The sequence below is a fragment of the Echiichthys vipera genome (genome assembly GCF_963691815.1).
Source record: "Echiichthys vipera genome assembly, chromosome: 3".
Lineage (NCBI taxonomy): Eukaryota > Metazoa > Chordata > Actinopteri > Perciformes > Trachinidae > Echiichthys > Echiichthys vipera.
Genome location: NC_139828.1, coordinates 11,412,217 through 11,429,486, shown reverse-complemented (window position 1 = coordinate 11,429,486; position 17,270 = coordinate 11,412,217). Strand labels below are relative to the sequence as shown.

The following is a 17,270-nucleotide window of genomic DNA, read 5'->3' as shown; positions in this document are numbered from 1 at the left end:
TGTGTGTGAAACTCGCGGTGCAGACGGTGATATGACGACGCTGCCCCACTAAGGAGGAACTATGGAGAACTCAGCTCAAATGTTTTGCTAATTTGCAACAATGTCAAAGCTAACCACCGTCTGTCTGACAGCCGCTCATTCATCCCCATTCGTTCATTAGATAAATGCAGAGCAATCATTGGAACGATATGCACTTCCCATTTCCCATGAGGCTTTGCTCCGACCATTCTACATTAATTCATGAACAAAACACCAAATTCAATCGTTGGCCATTTCATATTTGTGGTCATGAAAGTTATGTAATGTCTGAATAAAAATAATTAGATCAAGACAGGAGGCTAAACAAATATCAGACAGCTGGGTTATTGAGTGTGTGTGTGAGACTGTGGCAACTATAAGTGAGATGTAGAGACACAACAAGTGTTATATATGGTAGTTGGACTCTCACGGTTTATAGAGATTTCTGATATTTTCACAGGATCGTCCTTGATTCTGAAGAGTTCAGGTCATGAACATCACACGGCTGCGCAGGGCAGTCAAGTGTTCACTTGAGCTTATTGGCCACCGGCCCACCGGAAAATCCTGGTTGTCCCGATGGCCACTCCGCCCCTGGTTAGAGGTTACGTTAATAGGATTAGGGTGAGGGGCAGGGTTAAGGGGTAGTGTTAGGTCTACATAGGCCTATTTGCCAGGAAATTGTGGAATTGTTACAATTAAAATACCGGAACAAAGGACCCCTTTATATAAAAAAAAAAGGTCAGAAGCTGGGAATATCGGACCCTTTAAGAAAAAAAAAAGATCTGACCTTTCTTTAAAATAAAGGATTCTATGTTCTCCGGTCACATACAAAGCGGGGAGCATAGGGACGCTCCCTCTCTCCCTGTTACCTGTATAAGTGGATTTGTAAGAGGAGGAGAAGCAGTCCTATCAGTTGACTTTTTGCTATTTTAATGGCACATTAAATTACATTTGTTCCCTGTGAATTTTTGCCTTGGGCCCCATCAGAATCTACAATCGCCTCTGAATAGCTTCAATGCCTCGAACCAGTTGTCTGTATTAGTGACCATGGTCATCAGACAGAAAACTGAACTGGCAACCCTTGCTTGATATTTTTTGACAATTACTTCAGTTTATTACTACTTCTCCACACCTATACCTGATGTCAGTATAGACTATTATAATTTTGGCCGGGGGGGAGCACACAACTCCCCATTTTTCCTGCCAGACGTTTCTGACTTCAAAATAAAACACATTTGCAGCTTGATTAAAAAAGAAAACTGTTGAAACTTTAAGTGTGAAAAACACTGATACACTGTGAGTGGAAGTGAAGTAGATGATAAGGTTTGCTTTTAAAGCTAATGCCACTTAAATGTTCAGATTATTGCCGGTGCCTCCTCAGTACTACTCGTGCCTATGGGCAACCTTTTAAGATCAAATTGTCAAATATCTCGTGTTCTATCACCAATATTTGAACCAGGCATGGCTACAAAAACACATTCTACAAAACAATAATGTCGTTAACGTAGTTGATGATGATGAAATGTTTATTTTCACGTTTGTCCCCAATGCAAACAAAGTTGGTCAACGAAAGGAGTATTGTGAAAGTCCGGTAACCGGAAACAGTCCTCGGTGTAGCTAGTTTCCGCTGCATTTTGCTGCAAGGCTAATAGAAGGAGGCTAGGTCACTAAAAAAATGTCCGCAGGCCGGTTTGGGTCGGACTAAATTGTATTTGAAAAATAAATATTTTAAAGTTCTGTCAGACTGAGTGTAACCAAACGAACCTGAGAAACCATCACTTAATTTATATATCTGCCATCTTCTTCAACTCTAAGGGCTTTTTTTGTGTGTCCCAGCCTCCTCCCATCAGCTTTGGTTAGCTGTCGGCTCTGTTCGTGTGACCTGCTGTGTCCTCCAACTCTCAAGATTTGACAGCCGGTGGTCATCTAAGGACAAGAGCATCAAAATCATGGTTTTCGAGGAGAAGATGATCATGAACGGAGAGCCTGAGGATGTTAGTAGCGTTTGACAGATTTAAGATAACTCTGCTTTGCCAGTAACGCTTAGTTATTTAGTTTAAGCTAGCAAGCTAACGGCTAACTAAGAACTCACCTAGCTTACGTTAGCATTAGATAATGTCTAAGTCATTCAGAAACATGTTGAAGCTTATATGCATCTGAACAAACATTGCATTAAAGCTGGTCGTTGGTTGAGTTGTATGTCTGTGTTATTTATACCAAAACGACAGCTAATAAAAGCATGATGGCTGGAAGTCAATAATGTACGTTAATTGATTTGGTTAATTGATGTTTTGACGTTATGCCCATTTCAGGAGGAGGAGGAGGAAGAAGAGGAGGAAGAGGAAGACATGGTGGTATGTCCATTGCAGATCCACATCAGAATCAAAACATGCATCAAACACGTCCATCTGTATTATTGTTATTATTATTACTACACTCCAACAATTCAAAATTTGATTCGTGCCAGAGGGGCAATTTAAATGCACATAGGGCATTTGTACACACAGAAAAGAAACAAAAAAACTACAACAAAAGCAAACAAATAAATACAGTTCCTTAGATATCCTTGTTCATGAGAGGCAGTGTGAGGTATCCAGTAGTAATCCAAAACAATTAATGGAAACAGATGGAAGTCCTTCACTGTTTCTGTCTGTCATGTTGGGTTTTAAATTAATTTAAATGAGTTACTGATTGGCTGCGGGTATTATCTGGCTGCTGCTCGCTGCCATATGCATTACACCGCTGCTTGTTGGGGTTTTGGCGCAACGTGTGATGACGTGCATTATAACATGGACCCAACTAATCAATGATGAAATTTGTTGCCAACCATTTTGTGATCGATTTAAATGAATTTAAGGGATTAGTCGTTTTAGCTTCAGTCTACAGCAGTGTGTCCCCTTTTTAAAAGGACTCCCTGCAATATTCTGAATGTTGCATATTCTGTTTCAGGATCCCCTTGAAACGATGCGACAGAAGTGTGAAGAGACAGAGCACTGTGCTCACACTCGGGAGCGACTGGAGCATTGTGAGACCAGAGTTGGCTCCCGGTCTTCGACGGCGGAGGATTGCACTGAGGAGCTGTTTGACTTCCTGCATGCTCGGGACCACTGTGTAAGTGTGACCTTTGCCAATTGAACCAAGCAGAATAATTAAAAATACACCTTCAAATGAGCCAAGGTTCATGATTAGGCTTTTTCTTAGTCATGTAATCGCTTTTCCCACAGCTCTCCTTTTACTTAAGTGAAATGTGCTCAGCACCACCCCTAAACTTTGACATGTTTTTTAAGCCCCCACAGGTGTTTTTAGTTAACTAGTTGATTAGCCCTTTTCTCAGGACTGTGTGGGTGTCTACTGGGATTGATTGACATCTTCCAGAGTCTCGTGTTAGCTTTGTTTCGCCTGTTATGGCGGGACAAAGTACACCTGTATCAATCTTCAACCTCATACATTCCCATCAAATTCTCCTCAAAGCCCTGCCCACCTTCAACCCTTTAATTGCCTAAACTCTTTATTGTTTTATGTACAAGTACAAGCTCGGGCATCCATTTCAACTGCCCCTTTTATTATTAGACTGTACTGTAAGATTGCCAAAAAAGGAGCATGAAATCCAGCATTAAGATAACAGACACTTATGGATTGCCAAGAGGGGAACTTATGTTCTGTAGTGGGCACATTTGTTTAAAAGGAATACTAAAAATGTACAATAGAATTGTTCATGACCTCCTTGTTATAAGCAGTAACTTGAGTGATATTTCTTTACTTTGTGGTACTTGATTTGAGGCAAATTAGTTCACCTTACACTGTAGTATGTATGCAATAATGAATTTCCTTTTATGACCTCTGTAGGTGTCACACAAACTTTTCCATTCAGTCAAATGAAGTCCTCCCTGACTGTTGCACCACTGGCTGATGGCATTCTTCAAATATGTATTATGAGAAGAACATGGTTTTAAATGTGTCCATATGTGGATCTGATGCATGTTGTAACTTCAAATCTGTACTATATTATTGTATACTATGTATCTGCTCATGTGAAGACAGTATCCTGAGTCAACATTTCATTAAAGTGGATGACCCTTGTGTCACAAGTTTATTTTTTGACTCCATATCCAATAGAATTAATAATTGCAACAATTAATGAGTAAATAATTCTGGTAAAGATACACATCTGTAATCTGATTCCTTAGACCAGGAGTGTCAAACTTGGGCCCGTGGGCCAAATCTGGCCTGCGTTGTAATTATATTTGGCCCGCAAGATCATATCAAGGTTCTATGAGAGCTGGCCCGCAAGTATAAAGCACATAAACCGCTACTTCTATGTTGACAAACATGAGCATCCATGCTACCAGTGTCTGCAGACAAACTTAATCCACCCCTCCCCAAAAACGGCCAAAAGAAAGATGGAAAACAGGAGCTTTCAACACAGGTGAGAGACAGATTATCTGTTTATGAATGTAAAGACCTGTTTGTCTTGTCTGCAGAGCCACCTCGGCTGTAACAAAAGAATAACACATAAACACCACGACAAGTACAAAGACCTGCACTGAAAAGCTTCAACATTACACATCTGTAGAGAAGGGAAAACATGCACATTTGCAGTCTTTTATTTTGTTTTGTTTTTAGACTTTGTCCCAGTTTTTAAATTTGGCCCACAGTGAATCGGAATTTGACACACCTGCTGTAGACTAGAGATTTAATAATAACTAAAAAAACACTTTACTGCTGCACCATAATGTATTACCAGTTTAAGAATATGCTAAGAAAACACCCTGCTCTATTACTTTCATGCACATGGTTATTTTATAAACTGCACAAAGATAGGAAGCTGCCTGGTTTAAAAAACAGTTCTGTCTGAGTGTTTTCATCTGGAGATGCTTCACTATTAGCCGAGACAGGAGTGAGGCAATGATGTAACTGTAACACAATTGATTAAAGTGTCTATCTGTTGGAGAAATGTGACATTTAACAGGATCAGTTCATGGATGGATTACTGAACGGGCCTCCCAGGCACATGTCCAGGGGCCCATCAGGTCAGGAGCCCTAACTCATAAAATGTTGCCGAAAAACTACCGTAAAATGATCACAAAAAGATGTGTACACAAAATTACCCCAAAAAAACCCACAAAGAGACAAATAAATACTATGGGGATGCAAAACCACCACAAAAAGATGCATAATGACTAAAAGTAGATGAAACCACCGGAAAAAGATGCAAACATTACTTAAAAATAGGTGGAAAACCACCACAAAAAGATGCTAAATCACTACAAATAGATGGAAAACCACTGCAAAATGAATACAAATAGATGGAAAACCACCAAAACAAGATGCAAAATTACTAAAAATAGATACAAAACCACAATAAAAAGATGCAAAATGACTAAAATTGAATGAGAAACCACCAAAAAAAGATGCAAAATGACTAAAAATAGATGCAAAACCACAGTAAAAAGATGCAAAATGACTAAAAATAGATGCAAAACCACAGTAAAAAGATGCAAAATGACTAAAATTGGATGGGAAACCACCACAAAAAGATGCAAAATTACTAAAAAATAGATGAAATACCATTACACACAGATACATACATGGGACATGTACCCCCGTACATCTGCTGCCCCCATGCCTTTACTGTGAACTGTTTGTTCAGATACAGTCTCTCAGGCGGCACTGGCGCCCTCTACTGTCGCTACTTTGCAGGTGTTATTGCTTTATCCAGAAAGCTGCCAGCCGGGTTCAATGGCGGTAGTTTGAGCGAACTAATCTTTTATTGACTCTGCACAGTAACCCAGCGCGTTAACCGCGCCCAAGTCATTCACACAGTTTCCCTAACATGATGCAACACGAGTTTTGGCTTCAGTCCACCACCGCACATCATCTTCCTGCTTGAGGAGACAAACACGGGGAAGTCATGGAGAACGCAAGAGAGTTTCTTCAGGGAATGGAGCTTGACAACCGGGCCGCGGCACTAGTGACGGGTGCGGCCCTCGGTGTGGGTGCTCTGGTGGTGCTGGTCCGGAAGGTCTACAGCCACCAAGAGACCAAGGAAAAGATCCAAAGAGCCAGGAACCGGAGGACCGTGAGCCTGCAGCGGGCTGAGCAGGCTGTGCTTCAGTACAAGAAGTCGGTGAGAGTTGAGATTTAACTTTCCTTTGAAAGGAAAGTTAAAACTCACTAAACGTACCTGCATGGTTTTTACTCTCAGGTCAGATTTTGATTGTTCCTCGAGGGGGACATTTGATCTTCAGTAGAGGGCAAACACAACACAGGCCTACAGCATTGCATGGCAACAATAACAGTAGACAAAATACATACAACAAGACGTTTATGTTTAATAAATTGTTTATTTATTAAGTGCACAGTTAGACTGAACGTAAACATACCAGAGTTATCTCGCAGCTAATCTGCATCTGTTGTCCAAACCACACCAAAACATCACGTAAACAGCACAACTCATATTTGTTAAAAATATATCAGACAGTTGGATTGGCAGCCATGTTAAAGCATGTGATTTTGATATATAGCCCTACATTATAAAGTATGTGACATGCATTACTTTTGCTGTTAATGCACATATTTGAGCTTTGGGAAATGGTAATAGGCCTATAATCTGGATTAATTATGTAATTTCCTGTTTTCACCACAGACATAATGATCTGCCATAGCACATGAGCTCTCCAATAACATGCTGCTTTTTAAAGTCTACACCTTGGTCCATTTATATTATTGATCCTTACTGCACAATACAGGGTGGTGGCCTTTGACACGTGCCCGAAATCGCCAATAACATGAGTTTGTACAGTTTGGGTCTTGAAGCTATGGAGGTCAGGATTCATTTGGATAGAAATTAGACCATGTCAAACCGGTAAACCATTATTAATCATTCATTATAGATGTGTCAACTACTCATTTGTCGGGAGAGTAAAGACATTTTAAATATATATATATTTTTTCATTGTCTAAAGTATTTCATAGTTAGTTACTGAACTTTGGCTGTGTTGGGTGAAATAGACCTGAAGACCTGCAGGTTCAGGAGAGTGAAGGAATAACAGCTGTTTGGGAGAACCATGGTTGTGTTGAGGCTTTAATCTGTTCTTTTCAATAATTATATTATTATTGAGTAGTAACTTATAGTGTGTGTGTGTGTGTGTGTGTGTGTGTGTGTGTGTGTGTGTGTGTGTGTGTGTGTGTGTGTGTGTGTGTGTGTGTGTGTGTGTGTGCGTGTGCGTGTGCGTCCTCTAGCATCCACTGACTGACTCCGCTCTCATCTTGGGCCTGTCCCTGTCTGAGTTGACCAAGAAGCTGCAAGAAGAGTCCCTGAGCCCCGAGGACGTGTTTTACTCTTACATGGAAAAGGTTAAGAAGCAAACTCAACACAATTTTTTTTAATTATATACTAACATAGAACAACCAGCTCCCATGTTCCAATTTAAGGTTATCATCACAAAATCCTAAATGAATCATTAAAGGATCTGTAGGCCTACGTGAAATACTGGGGGGAAAGTGGACTGGGATTGCCTCCACACAGCTCCCGCAGACTCTTCCCCAATATGTGAAATACAGATGTTTTACCGCAGCCACATGCACTAACATGCATCCAAAACAATAACAGAACAACTCGGATTACAACCCACACAGAGGGAGATCGACTTCATTCTCTGCTCAGGACGCTATTACTAAACTATATCTCTATTTGTCTGCTGCTGTATTAATCCTATGATATATTAATCCCATGATTTAACTCTACGGGAGACTTATGGCTCATTACAAGAGAACTTTGACATTTACCTGAATATATTTGTTTAAGGATTTGGGCCCAAAGTGTATGTCATGAATTGTTACTAAGTAAATATTGAACTATTTACTTGCACGTCTTACTTGACTTTCATGTTCTTCATAGCAGGCTTTTAGAGGAAAAGCATAAAAATGAACCTGTCTGTTCTTTTCTCACAGACTCTGGATGTAAACAAAGACCTGAACTGCTGCACGGGGGTCTTGTCGGATTGTTTTGACCAGCTGAAAACTGTTGCCTCCAAAAAGGGAGGTCTCCTGTATGGAGTTCCAGTTAGCATCAAAGAAAACTTTGCATACAAGGTATTTCGTAGTTGGTATTACCTGTATCCGTAGACTTAGACAAATGGGAAATGTGTTTCCACAGACATTGTGTGTGCCTCCAGAGCATAGATACATTAACATGCAACATGAGTACATAGTGTGTTAGTGAGCACTGGAATATAGAACCACTACAGAGGAGACAAAATGTTGTCCTTTTTCCATCTCAGTGTCCTGTATCTGCGGCCAGATGGTAGAGGAGTGAAAAATGGGTTAAAGGTGCCCAGGGTCATTCGTTATGTGAGTGATGGCTGTGTTAGTGAAATCAGAGAGGTTCGGGTTTGGAAGATCAATGATTTTGGAAGCAATGTGTTCAGTATGGGACGGCTTGTTCTTTTTCTTGGAGACAGATAGCATGGTCAGGACATCTATTGGTGGACAGGTTAATGTGTACGCACTCACACACACAATATTGCTCAGGTTTATGTCTTTGATGTGCTCTAAAGTAACACTTCTCTCTCTACCTGTGTGAATTTTACTGCACTAGAATCATGACTCTTCTTGCGGTGTGATCATTAATCTGGACAAACCTGCCCCGAAGGACAGCGTGCTGGTTGAAGTTCTGAAGAGACAGGGGGCTATTCCCTTTGTGAAGACCAACTTGCCCCAAGCGCTGTTAAAGTAAATCATTTCTCAATCACAAAGATAAGCCCTGACACAATAAAGTGTCCTCACATGCAGTTATATTTGTCCAACACAAAGAGTAATACTGTATATTGTTTATGCATGTACGAAGGCCATGGTGCTCGGTGCTTATCGTTGGTTTTTCTTTTTATTATTTTATCTCCAGTTATGACTGCGGAAACATCATCTATGGACAGACGGTGAACCCCCACAACCTCCAGAAGACCAGCGGAGGTTCCTCCGGTGGGGAGGGTGCTCTCATTGGAGGAGGGGGCTCCCTGCTCGGTTTAGGCAGCGATATAGGGGGTAGCATCCGTATTCCTGCCTCATTCTGTGGGATCTGTGGCTTAAAGCCAACAGCAGGTCGACTAAGGTGAGCGTCTCTGGTTTAGCCAGTTTGAGACAATCACGTTACAAGCGGGGCACTTTGTGCTGACGCTGTGGCTCAAAGCCAACACCGGGTTGACTTTGATGAGCGTATCTGCTTCAGTCAGTTTTTAATAATCATTGTACTATCAGAACACTTTGTGCTACATGCTAATCATTGTTTTGTTTTTATGTTGTATTTATTTTGGTCTTAATCAGTATACAGGGTTTGAGCCCCATTTGTCGAGGGCAAAAATCCGGTAAGTTACAGTGGCATCTTCATTGCCTATATACGACACGTGTTGTATGAAAAACCTGCTGACTTTTTTTATGTTCCTTTTTAAATTAGTGCTGTCAAGTGCTGGACCCATGGCGAGGGATGTGGAAAGCCTGGCTCTGTGCATGCAGGCTCTGCTCTGTGACCACATGTTTGCTTTGGACCCCACTGTTCCACCCATACCTTTTAATATGCAGGTGTGTCCACTGTAAAAAATAAATGTTTTACAGGGAATTATTTACCAGCATATTTCTTGGCTTGGACCAGTTGCTTCTTTACCTGGTATCAGACTGAATCGGGCGGATTCAAAGGTCTGGACTGACCGGAACATCATCTCCCATAAAACGTTGTGTTTTGTGTTATATGTGAATTAGTGAGCTAGGGCTAAGACGACTTTGTTACCTATGGACAGAGCCAGGCTACCTCTTTCCTGTCTTTATGCCTACTGGCTGCTGGCTACCGTTTATCATTTGTACACAGTTGCAATGGTATCAATCTTCTCATCTAACTCTCGGCACAAAAGCAGATAAGTGTATTTGCCAAATGTTGAAGGGTAAAGTTATAGCATACATGTCTTAAGCAGTGGCGTTAAATATCACAATGCCCCTATGCGCAAAGCCAAGTTCACTGTGAAAGAGAACTTTACTGGCCTACATAGAGCCTTGACCTCAACCCCAGCAAACACTTTGAGTCAAACTGGCACATCATCACCTGACTTCAGTAAACAACCTCACTAATGCTCTGAATGGGAACAGGTTCATGCAGACAGGTTCCAAAATCTTGTGGAAAGCATTCAGAGGAGAGTGGAGGCTGTTCTTGTGCTAAGCTTGGCTAACAGATCTCTGCACATATCACTTTATGGACACACAGTTGAAACATTGAGACCATACTGCTGTGAAATCTGGAATGACTCCTCGCACCAATTTTTTTTTTGGTCAGAATCAAAAATGTCTTGTCAGATATTCCTTTATAGCTGCCAAAAGATGTTTGTGGTTCAAAGTATTGTGTCTGCCTTGCACAGTGAGTGAGGAAAGAGCCTTAAATAACCGACCCTTGTGGTTTGCTGCTTGTTGTTTGCTAAATGTTCACTCTGGGGGAATGCGCTCTGCAGTGACGATAATGAGTTGATGTCACGGCAACTTAAAGGCACTTTATTATTCATGTTTGAATTGATATTTTATCATCAAAGGTCCTGAATCCGACCCTCTGACAGTGAGCAAAGCACTGACTTTGTGGACACTCTGACCATGAAGGGTTTAAATGAGTAGAAAATTAACAAATTAAACCTACTACCACTGTCCGTAGCAGTTTTCCCATTCCTTTACTGTGCCTTAATAAAAGAAGAATTAAGTAAGCTTTTATTAAGGCACAGTAAACAAAAAAAAAACAAATGTGCCAAAAATGAAACTATTTAGGTGTTTCTACTAAAATGTCTACTAAATGACAAATTAAAATGTCTTGTCCTTAGGTGTACGAGAGCTCCGGACCTCTCAGGATCGGTTACTTGGTAAATGACGGCTACTTAGAACCGTCTCCAAGCATGGCCCGAGGCGTCAGAGAGGTCAAAGCTCTGTTAGAGCAAGCGGGGCACACTGTAAGACCACACCACTCACAGATACTCACAGGATCCACAGCCACATAAAATAGGTGCTATTTATTGTTAATGCACTAACTTTTGTAACCCTGTGTCATTTGTGCCTGCAGTTGGTGCCCTACAGTCCTGCGAAGATCAGTCATGTTATGCATGAACTGATTGTAAAGGGTATCCTAGGAGACGGAGGTACCACTCTGCTTCAAAAACTGTGAGTGGACGTTCCCTTTAAGATGTCTGTTGTTTATATGCTAATTTTCAGTTTCCCACTATTATTTTGGGTTTCTACTAGAACATGTTTACAAACTTTATTGTTTAAAAAAACACATTATTTTTCTCATACCATCCCTCCACTCCTTTGGTCCATACTGAAATATCTCAACAACTATCACATGATTTGTAAATATCCATACTGCACAGAGGATGAATCCTACTGACTTGACTGATTCGTGCTTTTGAGTGAAAATGCCTCGACAACTATAAGATGGATTGCCATGAAACTTGGTACAGACATTTACTGCGTGTTCCTCGTGAATTGTAATGACTTTGGCGCCTAACTTTTCATCCAGCACCATCATCAGGTCGCATTTTTAACCTGTGCGACACGGTGGTGTGGTGGTTAGCACTGTCGCCCCATGTTCTCCCTGTGTCTGTGTGGGTTCTCTCCGGGCTCTCCGGCTTCCTCCCACAGTCCAAAGACATGCACGTGCTAGGTTGATGGATGACTGTAACTTGCCCGTAGGTATGAATGTGAGTGTGAATGGTTGCCTTTCTCTGTTTGTCTCTATGTGCCCCGTTAGGAACAAGCGATTGAAGATGATAATGATTACTTTTTGACCTTTCGTTTATGGCATAAAACAGTAAAGTTTATGCTATATGACCACTTTAGCTTGCTGAATGCTAACATGCTAAACCAACATGGAGAACATGGTAAAAATACCGGATAAAGATCAGCATTATTAACATTGTGTGACCGCGGTGATGTTAATCTAGCATTTAGGTCCGTGCTGTAACTTTATCATACCTGTCTATCTATTTCATTGAACCATATTACAATCCCAAGAACAGACTGTTCTGTTGTGTGAATTGTGATCTCTTCTTGTTTCTGTTTTAGGGAGGGGGGGCCTCTGGACGCCGCTCTCAGAGCACAGGTTTTACCTTACTATCTTCCCAAGTGGTTGAAGAAAACCCTCTCATTCCTCGTGAAACCCCTGGTCAGTTCTCTCCTTCTGTGATAGACATGCATATAAGATATAAAATAATTCTTCCTCCGTGATGTCGAGTATGGTATTGGTTTAATATTACTGTGTGATTTTACTACTATACTATAATCAAAGTGTGTTTTTATGTCTTTTTCCAGTATCCTCGTGCTTCTGCGGTCTTAAGTGCGTTGTGCGGAGAACGGTGAGAAGGCAATTCTGAGGTTACTCAAACACATTGCAACACATAATGGGCAAAGTGTCAAACCATGCTCTTCCTCTGCTTTGATTTTAGATCGGTTCAAGACCTGTGGAAGCAGCATACTGCTGTTGAGGTACTGTAAGATGTCAGATAATGATGCTTGTTCAGGCATCAATGCATACAGAAGACATTGAATCATCTTGTGTGCTTTATAAGGAGTACATTCAGGAAACGATAGCAGAGTGGAGAAGATGCAACATAGACGTGCTGCTTAGCCCGATGCTTGGACCAGCCTACAACTTCCTCTACTGCGGCAGACTTACCAGTACGGTACACCGAAAACAGTTTCTGTGTGTGATCCCTGAAAAAGCATTGTGAATGATTAGAGAGAGGTACAAGATATAACAGTGTCCATCCATCCATCCATCTGTTAAGATTTTATTAATATTGGTCAGAGGTGTTCTTGAGGTGTTTGGAGCAATTTCCCCACATCATACTCATGATTGCCTCCCAGAGCAGCAGCAGTATTAGTACTTTAAAACCCAGTGTAACACAGTAAATAACCTGTTTCCATTTTATTTCCTTCCAGCTGCTCTCTCTTACACAATACTTTACAATCTCCTGAACTTTCCCGCCGGTGTTGTTCCTGTTACCACGGTGACAGCAGAGGATGAGGAGGAACTCAGGCACTATAAGGGCGTTTATCAGGACCCCTGGGACAAGCTCTTCAAACAGGTAAGAGAGACGTGTCAGTGAGAGATGACTGATAACAAATGATGTAATACAACTACTTATAAATACTACCTTTGTGAAGCTTTTAGGTTTTTATTTTTTTCTGGAAGCTGTAATGTGTTTTTTACGCCAGGTTTGACGGATGGTAGTTTTGAGGCTGTTTTTCTCAGTTCCATTCAACTTAAAGGGATACTCAGTAATACATAAAGGACACTAACACGCCATCTACCTATCACCTCCAGACTGGTATGGTTGGTACCAGAGGCGGCCAGTCAGATTCCAGTGGGGGCACATGCCATCCCTCTGGCCCTGCCCCTGCACTTATGTTCCTTTTAGTGAAACTTGAATGTCAGGTCCTGTTACATTCCCCATAGGCAGTTCATCTTTGAAAACAGTAGTTCCACAGTTGGTCAGTAGGTGGAGTCAAAAGACTGTGGTGGTTCTGGTTGCCGACTTTTGACAGACTGGATGTTGTGTTTTGTGTTTAGGCTGTGTCTGGTGGTGAGGGTCTGCCTGTGGCGGTGCAGTGTGTCGCCCTGCCGTGGCAGGACGAGCTCTGCCTGCGCTTCATGAGGGAGGTGGAACAACTAGTCAAACAGAGCAGAAACTAAGGGCTGTAGGCCACACGTGGGGCTTCAGGTGAAATATGTTTTGAATACACCCAGTGAATGTAAAACACAAAAAACACCCCATTGACCCCATTAAAACAAAATGAATGAATGTAGTAAAAGTTAACACAAGTAATTTTGCTTAAGAAAAGGAAGTTGAGTATTTGAAAGTCTTTTTAATATTTTGTGTTTCACTAAGGATGAACTCAGGCATGTTCTGCTCTTTGGCTTTTTAGGGCCGTAATAAATAAAGATTTCATAAAAGTTAACTGAAAATGTGGATTGTAATGTTTACTGACTTCAAGCACTAACCACAGGAATTCAACACTTGAATTTGTATTGTACTGATCACATAAGCTTATGTTTTGCTTCTATTAAACATTTTGCTTTAAAATGAAGGTTCTAATTGAAATTGACAAATGTGTCTTTATGTTTTGTTTTGTTTTGTTTTCACCTTATTTTGACCTATTAGCAGGTGTAAAATTGGCCAAGATCTGTTTTCCCAACGTTGGCATTTCTTTAATATTTCCTGCAATATAACGTGAACAGGAACTACATGCTTTAGAATAAATTGAATTCACACCATTAGGGCAAAGAAGCACCGCAATCACATAAGGAAAATGTTGAAATTTTGTATTTCTAATGAATATGGAAAATATTGTTTTCACCTTAATAATGTTTGTCTCTTTAAAAAAACTGACAGCTTTCTGCGATGTGATGACTAAGAATAAAATAAAATAACTGATTTCATGCAGAGAAACTGTGCTGTTATTTGTTTGAATGTTGTTATTTGTTGCCAGGTTGAGGTTGAAATTGTCACCATGACGTGATCCTTTGTTCTTTCCTCTGCTCGTATGTTGTGATGCATTTTGTGATGTACCATGTTTGAGTTGATATTTACAGCTCTTAAAAGCTGTGCAATTAACATGTTAATTAAAAAACTGAGTTTAGAAAGTGTGGTGCACCTTCAAGGCATCCAGCAGCTGTTGAGGGCATGAAACCACTTTCTTTACCTTCATCATCCTCCACCTCTCCCGCTCCAGCACTGTGCCAGAGATGAGCGTAGATCATTTTCATTCTTACTGTGAGTGATTGTTGCACTGATGCCTTAACAGGAAACAGAAAAGAGATAAAGGAGACTAATGACACATGGCTTCTCCATCTACAAGGCCAGCGCACCATGTCGTCATATTGTGATTACCCTGTGCTATTGTAAATATGTGTTTCTGTTGGGTTTACATAAATTTACATATGTTTTAAAACTCTCCTGGGATGGGAAACCATTAGGGACAATGTTAGTGTTTTCCATTACAATTGCCCACGTTTGCACTGCTGTCTCATTGAATGGAAATGGCCGTGTGCGTGCGGTAGAGGAAGGAGGGCACATTAGGCAAGAAGGGGAGCTGGAATTGAGAGGTTGTTCTTAGCATTATCTGTGGCACATAGAGAGAGAGTGTGTGGCTCTCGCTGTGCCACTCAGTCAGGGAGCATTAAGCCTTAAGAGGCAGTGAAGAGACTCAGGTCTTCAGAGAGAACTTGACATTGTTCATAAATCCCTCAGGATCTGAGACCGAAGCAATGACAAATACACACACACATGCACAAAGTCAGTTTTCAAATTGCCCCATTAAATACATTTACCAATTACAAATTGGCGATTGTACTACACATATTAAAATCAATTTCATTTCTAGCATTCTAACAACAGATGATCAAAGCACAAGTGACATAGTGCTTATGACTATTTGTCAGTTTGCAAAATAAAATACCCATATTAAAAAAGAAAAATGGTGATTTTTTAAAACTCTGATTTCCATTGATCTTTCCATTTAGTCCTGGCCCTTATTTGAGATATGTAATGTGTCAGACTTTCATGAAAACGTGATATTCTTAATTTTTTGCTGATAGGTCCTTTAATTGAAATATGCATTTTAATAACGTTTCATTAATGTAATCTTTCACTGGTGAATGAAAAAAAGTTTTGACGTTGAAGTAGAAAGAACAGGTGTGAATACTGAAAATTCATGATGGCTTGACTCCATTTTGCTGCTCAAGGGTCCTGGTATCATTTATACGTGTCACATAGGCTTACAGTGACACTTAAATACAACAGAGTCTTTAATAATGTTTTTACTAACGCCTGTGGTTTCCATGTTATGGCAACTCAATGTCTTCTTTGAAAGGGCCTATTGACTAAACAGCCGGAAAAAACCTATCAGACAAGAGCACGGTTAGCCATATCTACCTATTAAAGTCGCCGTATTGTAAAAAGTGAGATTTCTGTGTCTTCTTGATTATAAAGCAGGTTGAGGCGTGAAAGTATCAAAATTCTCAATCCACAGAGAAAGGAACACAGCCCGTATTCAGAAACTGGGCCTTTAAAAAAGCTATCAGGACTTCAGACTACAGTTGTGATGTCATAACTACTGTATATACTAACTATACTATATAAAGATAGAAATTGACGCTACAGTGGCGTTAAAGTCATTCCTTGGCTGCAATGATGGTGCAGAGAGCGCAGATGATGAAGACCCAGAAACACTGACCAATCAGAGCAGACGGAGCTGTTCTTAAAGAGACAGGCACTAAAATGGAGTGTTTCAGACAGAGGGTAAATACAGATATATTGAAACAGACAGTATGAGAAAAATAATGTTTATATTTTGATATTATGCATGAGGCATTGTTTCAAAATTAGATTGACTCCTGCTGTACAATCAGGACATTCAGCAAGTTGCTACAATTAAACTACAGGAGGAAACTCACGCCCCCACCACATCAACTTCCTGGTTGATCCAATACTGGAGTGCTAAAAACTGCAGTTCTCAGAGTGTCCACTAGTAGTTTGCACAATAGAGCAATTTCTCATTGACCCCCATGTTAAATAGGCTCTTTTCACAGCCTAATTAAACCTATTTAAGGTCCGGTACAAAACACCATTCTAGTCTGTATATTTAGACTAGTTGTCATATCTCCATGACAACACTGAGGGAAGTGATTTTTTTTGTACCAAGTTAGTTTGTTTGGGGGGGGGTTAGGTTACAATTTTTTTAATAATTAGTAGCGCTGCCTCTTAAGTGACAGCTAGCCCCTGGCCCTCACTTCTCAGAGCTATACGTCAGCCAGATGGCCGTATCTTCCTCCCTCCGACATCCCGACAACACCTTTTTTTGGTAAGAGGAATTGAGGAGGAGTCAAAGTCTGACAAGATGGCGACTCCCGAAGGCGAGTACAATTGGATCGAGTTGAGAGAACGGACCCCAATGGGTATGCTGTGTCCATTTTTATACAGTCTTTGGGAAAACTCTCTGTATTCGTTATAGTCACATCAGGCTCTTTATAATTCATTAGCATGCTAAGTTCCATAAGCTATTTTAACACCAAATCAATTGGCTCCGTTTAATGTGAGAGCGTCTCCAGCACTGTTGATTCCACCTATTATCAACACCCAGTTATTCAGCCTTTTGCAACTGTGAGCTACAGGTCAATATGCTTGATTCCACTGGCTCTCACTGAACGCACCAGACGAACTAGTTCTTTC

At 40.7% G+C, this 17,270-nt stretch overlaps 2 protein-coding genes across 3 annotated transcripts; both read left to right on the top strand.

Annotated features, from left to right (window-relative positions):
* The first annotated feature begins 1,882 nt into the window (after positions 1 to 1,882).
* uqcrh (ubiquinol-cytochrome c reductase hinge protein) lies at positions 1,883 to 4,100 on the top strand. 2 transcript variants are annotated; one of them, XM_083911512.1, is made up of 4 exons: positions 1,883 to 2,012; positions 2,334 to 2,372; positions 2,968 to 3,129; positions 3,865 to 4,100. In XM_083911512.1, the coding sequence occupies exons 1-4, from the start codon at positions 1,968 to 1,970 to the stop codon at positions 3,895 to 3,897; spliced, it is 279 nt and encodes a 92-aa protein (XP_083767638.1). In that variant the 5' UTR covers positions 1,883 to 1,967; the 3' UTR covers positions 3,898 to 4,100. The 2 variants fall into 2 exon arrangements, with proteins under 2 accessions (XP_083767638.1, XP_083767637.1); XM_083911511.1 differs by having other exon boundaries at positions 1,884 to 2,012; positions 2,331 to 2,372.
* Positions 4,101 to 5,862: 1,762 nt separating this feature from the next.
* faah (fatty acid amide hydrolase) lies at positions 5,863 to 14,453 on the top strand. The gene is made up of 15 exons (XM_083940743.1): positions 5,863 to 6,145; positions 7,261 to 7,374; positions 7,972 to 8,112; positions 8,618 to 8,751; positions 8,921 to 9,127; positions 9,340 to 9,380; positions 9,470 to 9,594; positions 10,866 to 10,991; positions 11,102 to 11,199; positions 12,103 to 12,202; positions 12,349 to 12,392; positions 12,483 to 12,522; positions 12,606 to 12,714; positions 12,979 to 13,124; positions 13,610 to 14,453. The coding sequence occupies exons 1-15, from the start codon at positions 5,930 to 5,932 to the stop codon at positions 13,730 to 13,732; spliced, it is 1,764 nt and encodes a 587-aa protein (XP_083796869.1). The 5' UTR covers positions 5,863 to 5,929; the 3' UTR covers positions 13,733 to 14,453.
* The last annotated feature ends 2,817 nt before the right edge of the window (positions 14,454 to 17,270 follow it).

What these genes read in the sequence shown, in the direction of transcription:
- uqcrh (XM_083911511.1), top strand. Translation starts at nt 1,968, where the DNA reads ATGGTTTTCGAGGAGAAGATGATCATGAACGGAGAGCCTGAGGAT. An exon ending in AGGAAGAGGAAGACATGGTG is followed by an intron (nt 2,373 to 2,967) that starts GTATGTCCATTG and finishes ATTCTGTTTCAG; the next exon opens with GATCCCCTTGAAACGATGCG. An exon ending in TGCATGCTCGGGACCACTGT is followed by an intron (nt 3,130 to 3,864) that starts GTAAGTGTGACC and finishes TGACCTCTGTAG; the next exon opens with GTGTCACACAAACTTTTCCA.
- faah (XM_083940743.1), top strand. Translation starts at nt 5,930, where the DNA reads ATGGAGAACGCAAGAGAGTTTCTTCAGGGAATGGAGCTTGACAACCGG. An exon ending in TTTACTCTTACATGGAAAAG is followed by an intron (nt 7,375 to 7,971) that starts GTTAAGAAGCAA and finishes CTTTTCTCACAG; the next exon opens with ACTCTGGATGTAAACAAAGA. An exon ending in AGCAGCATACTGCTGTTGAG is followed by an intron (nt 12,523 to 12,605) that starts GTACTGTAAGAT and finishes GTGCTTTATAAG; the next exon opens with GAGTACATTCAGGAAACGAT.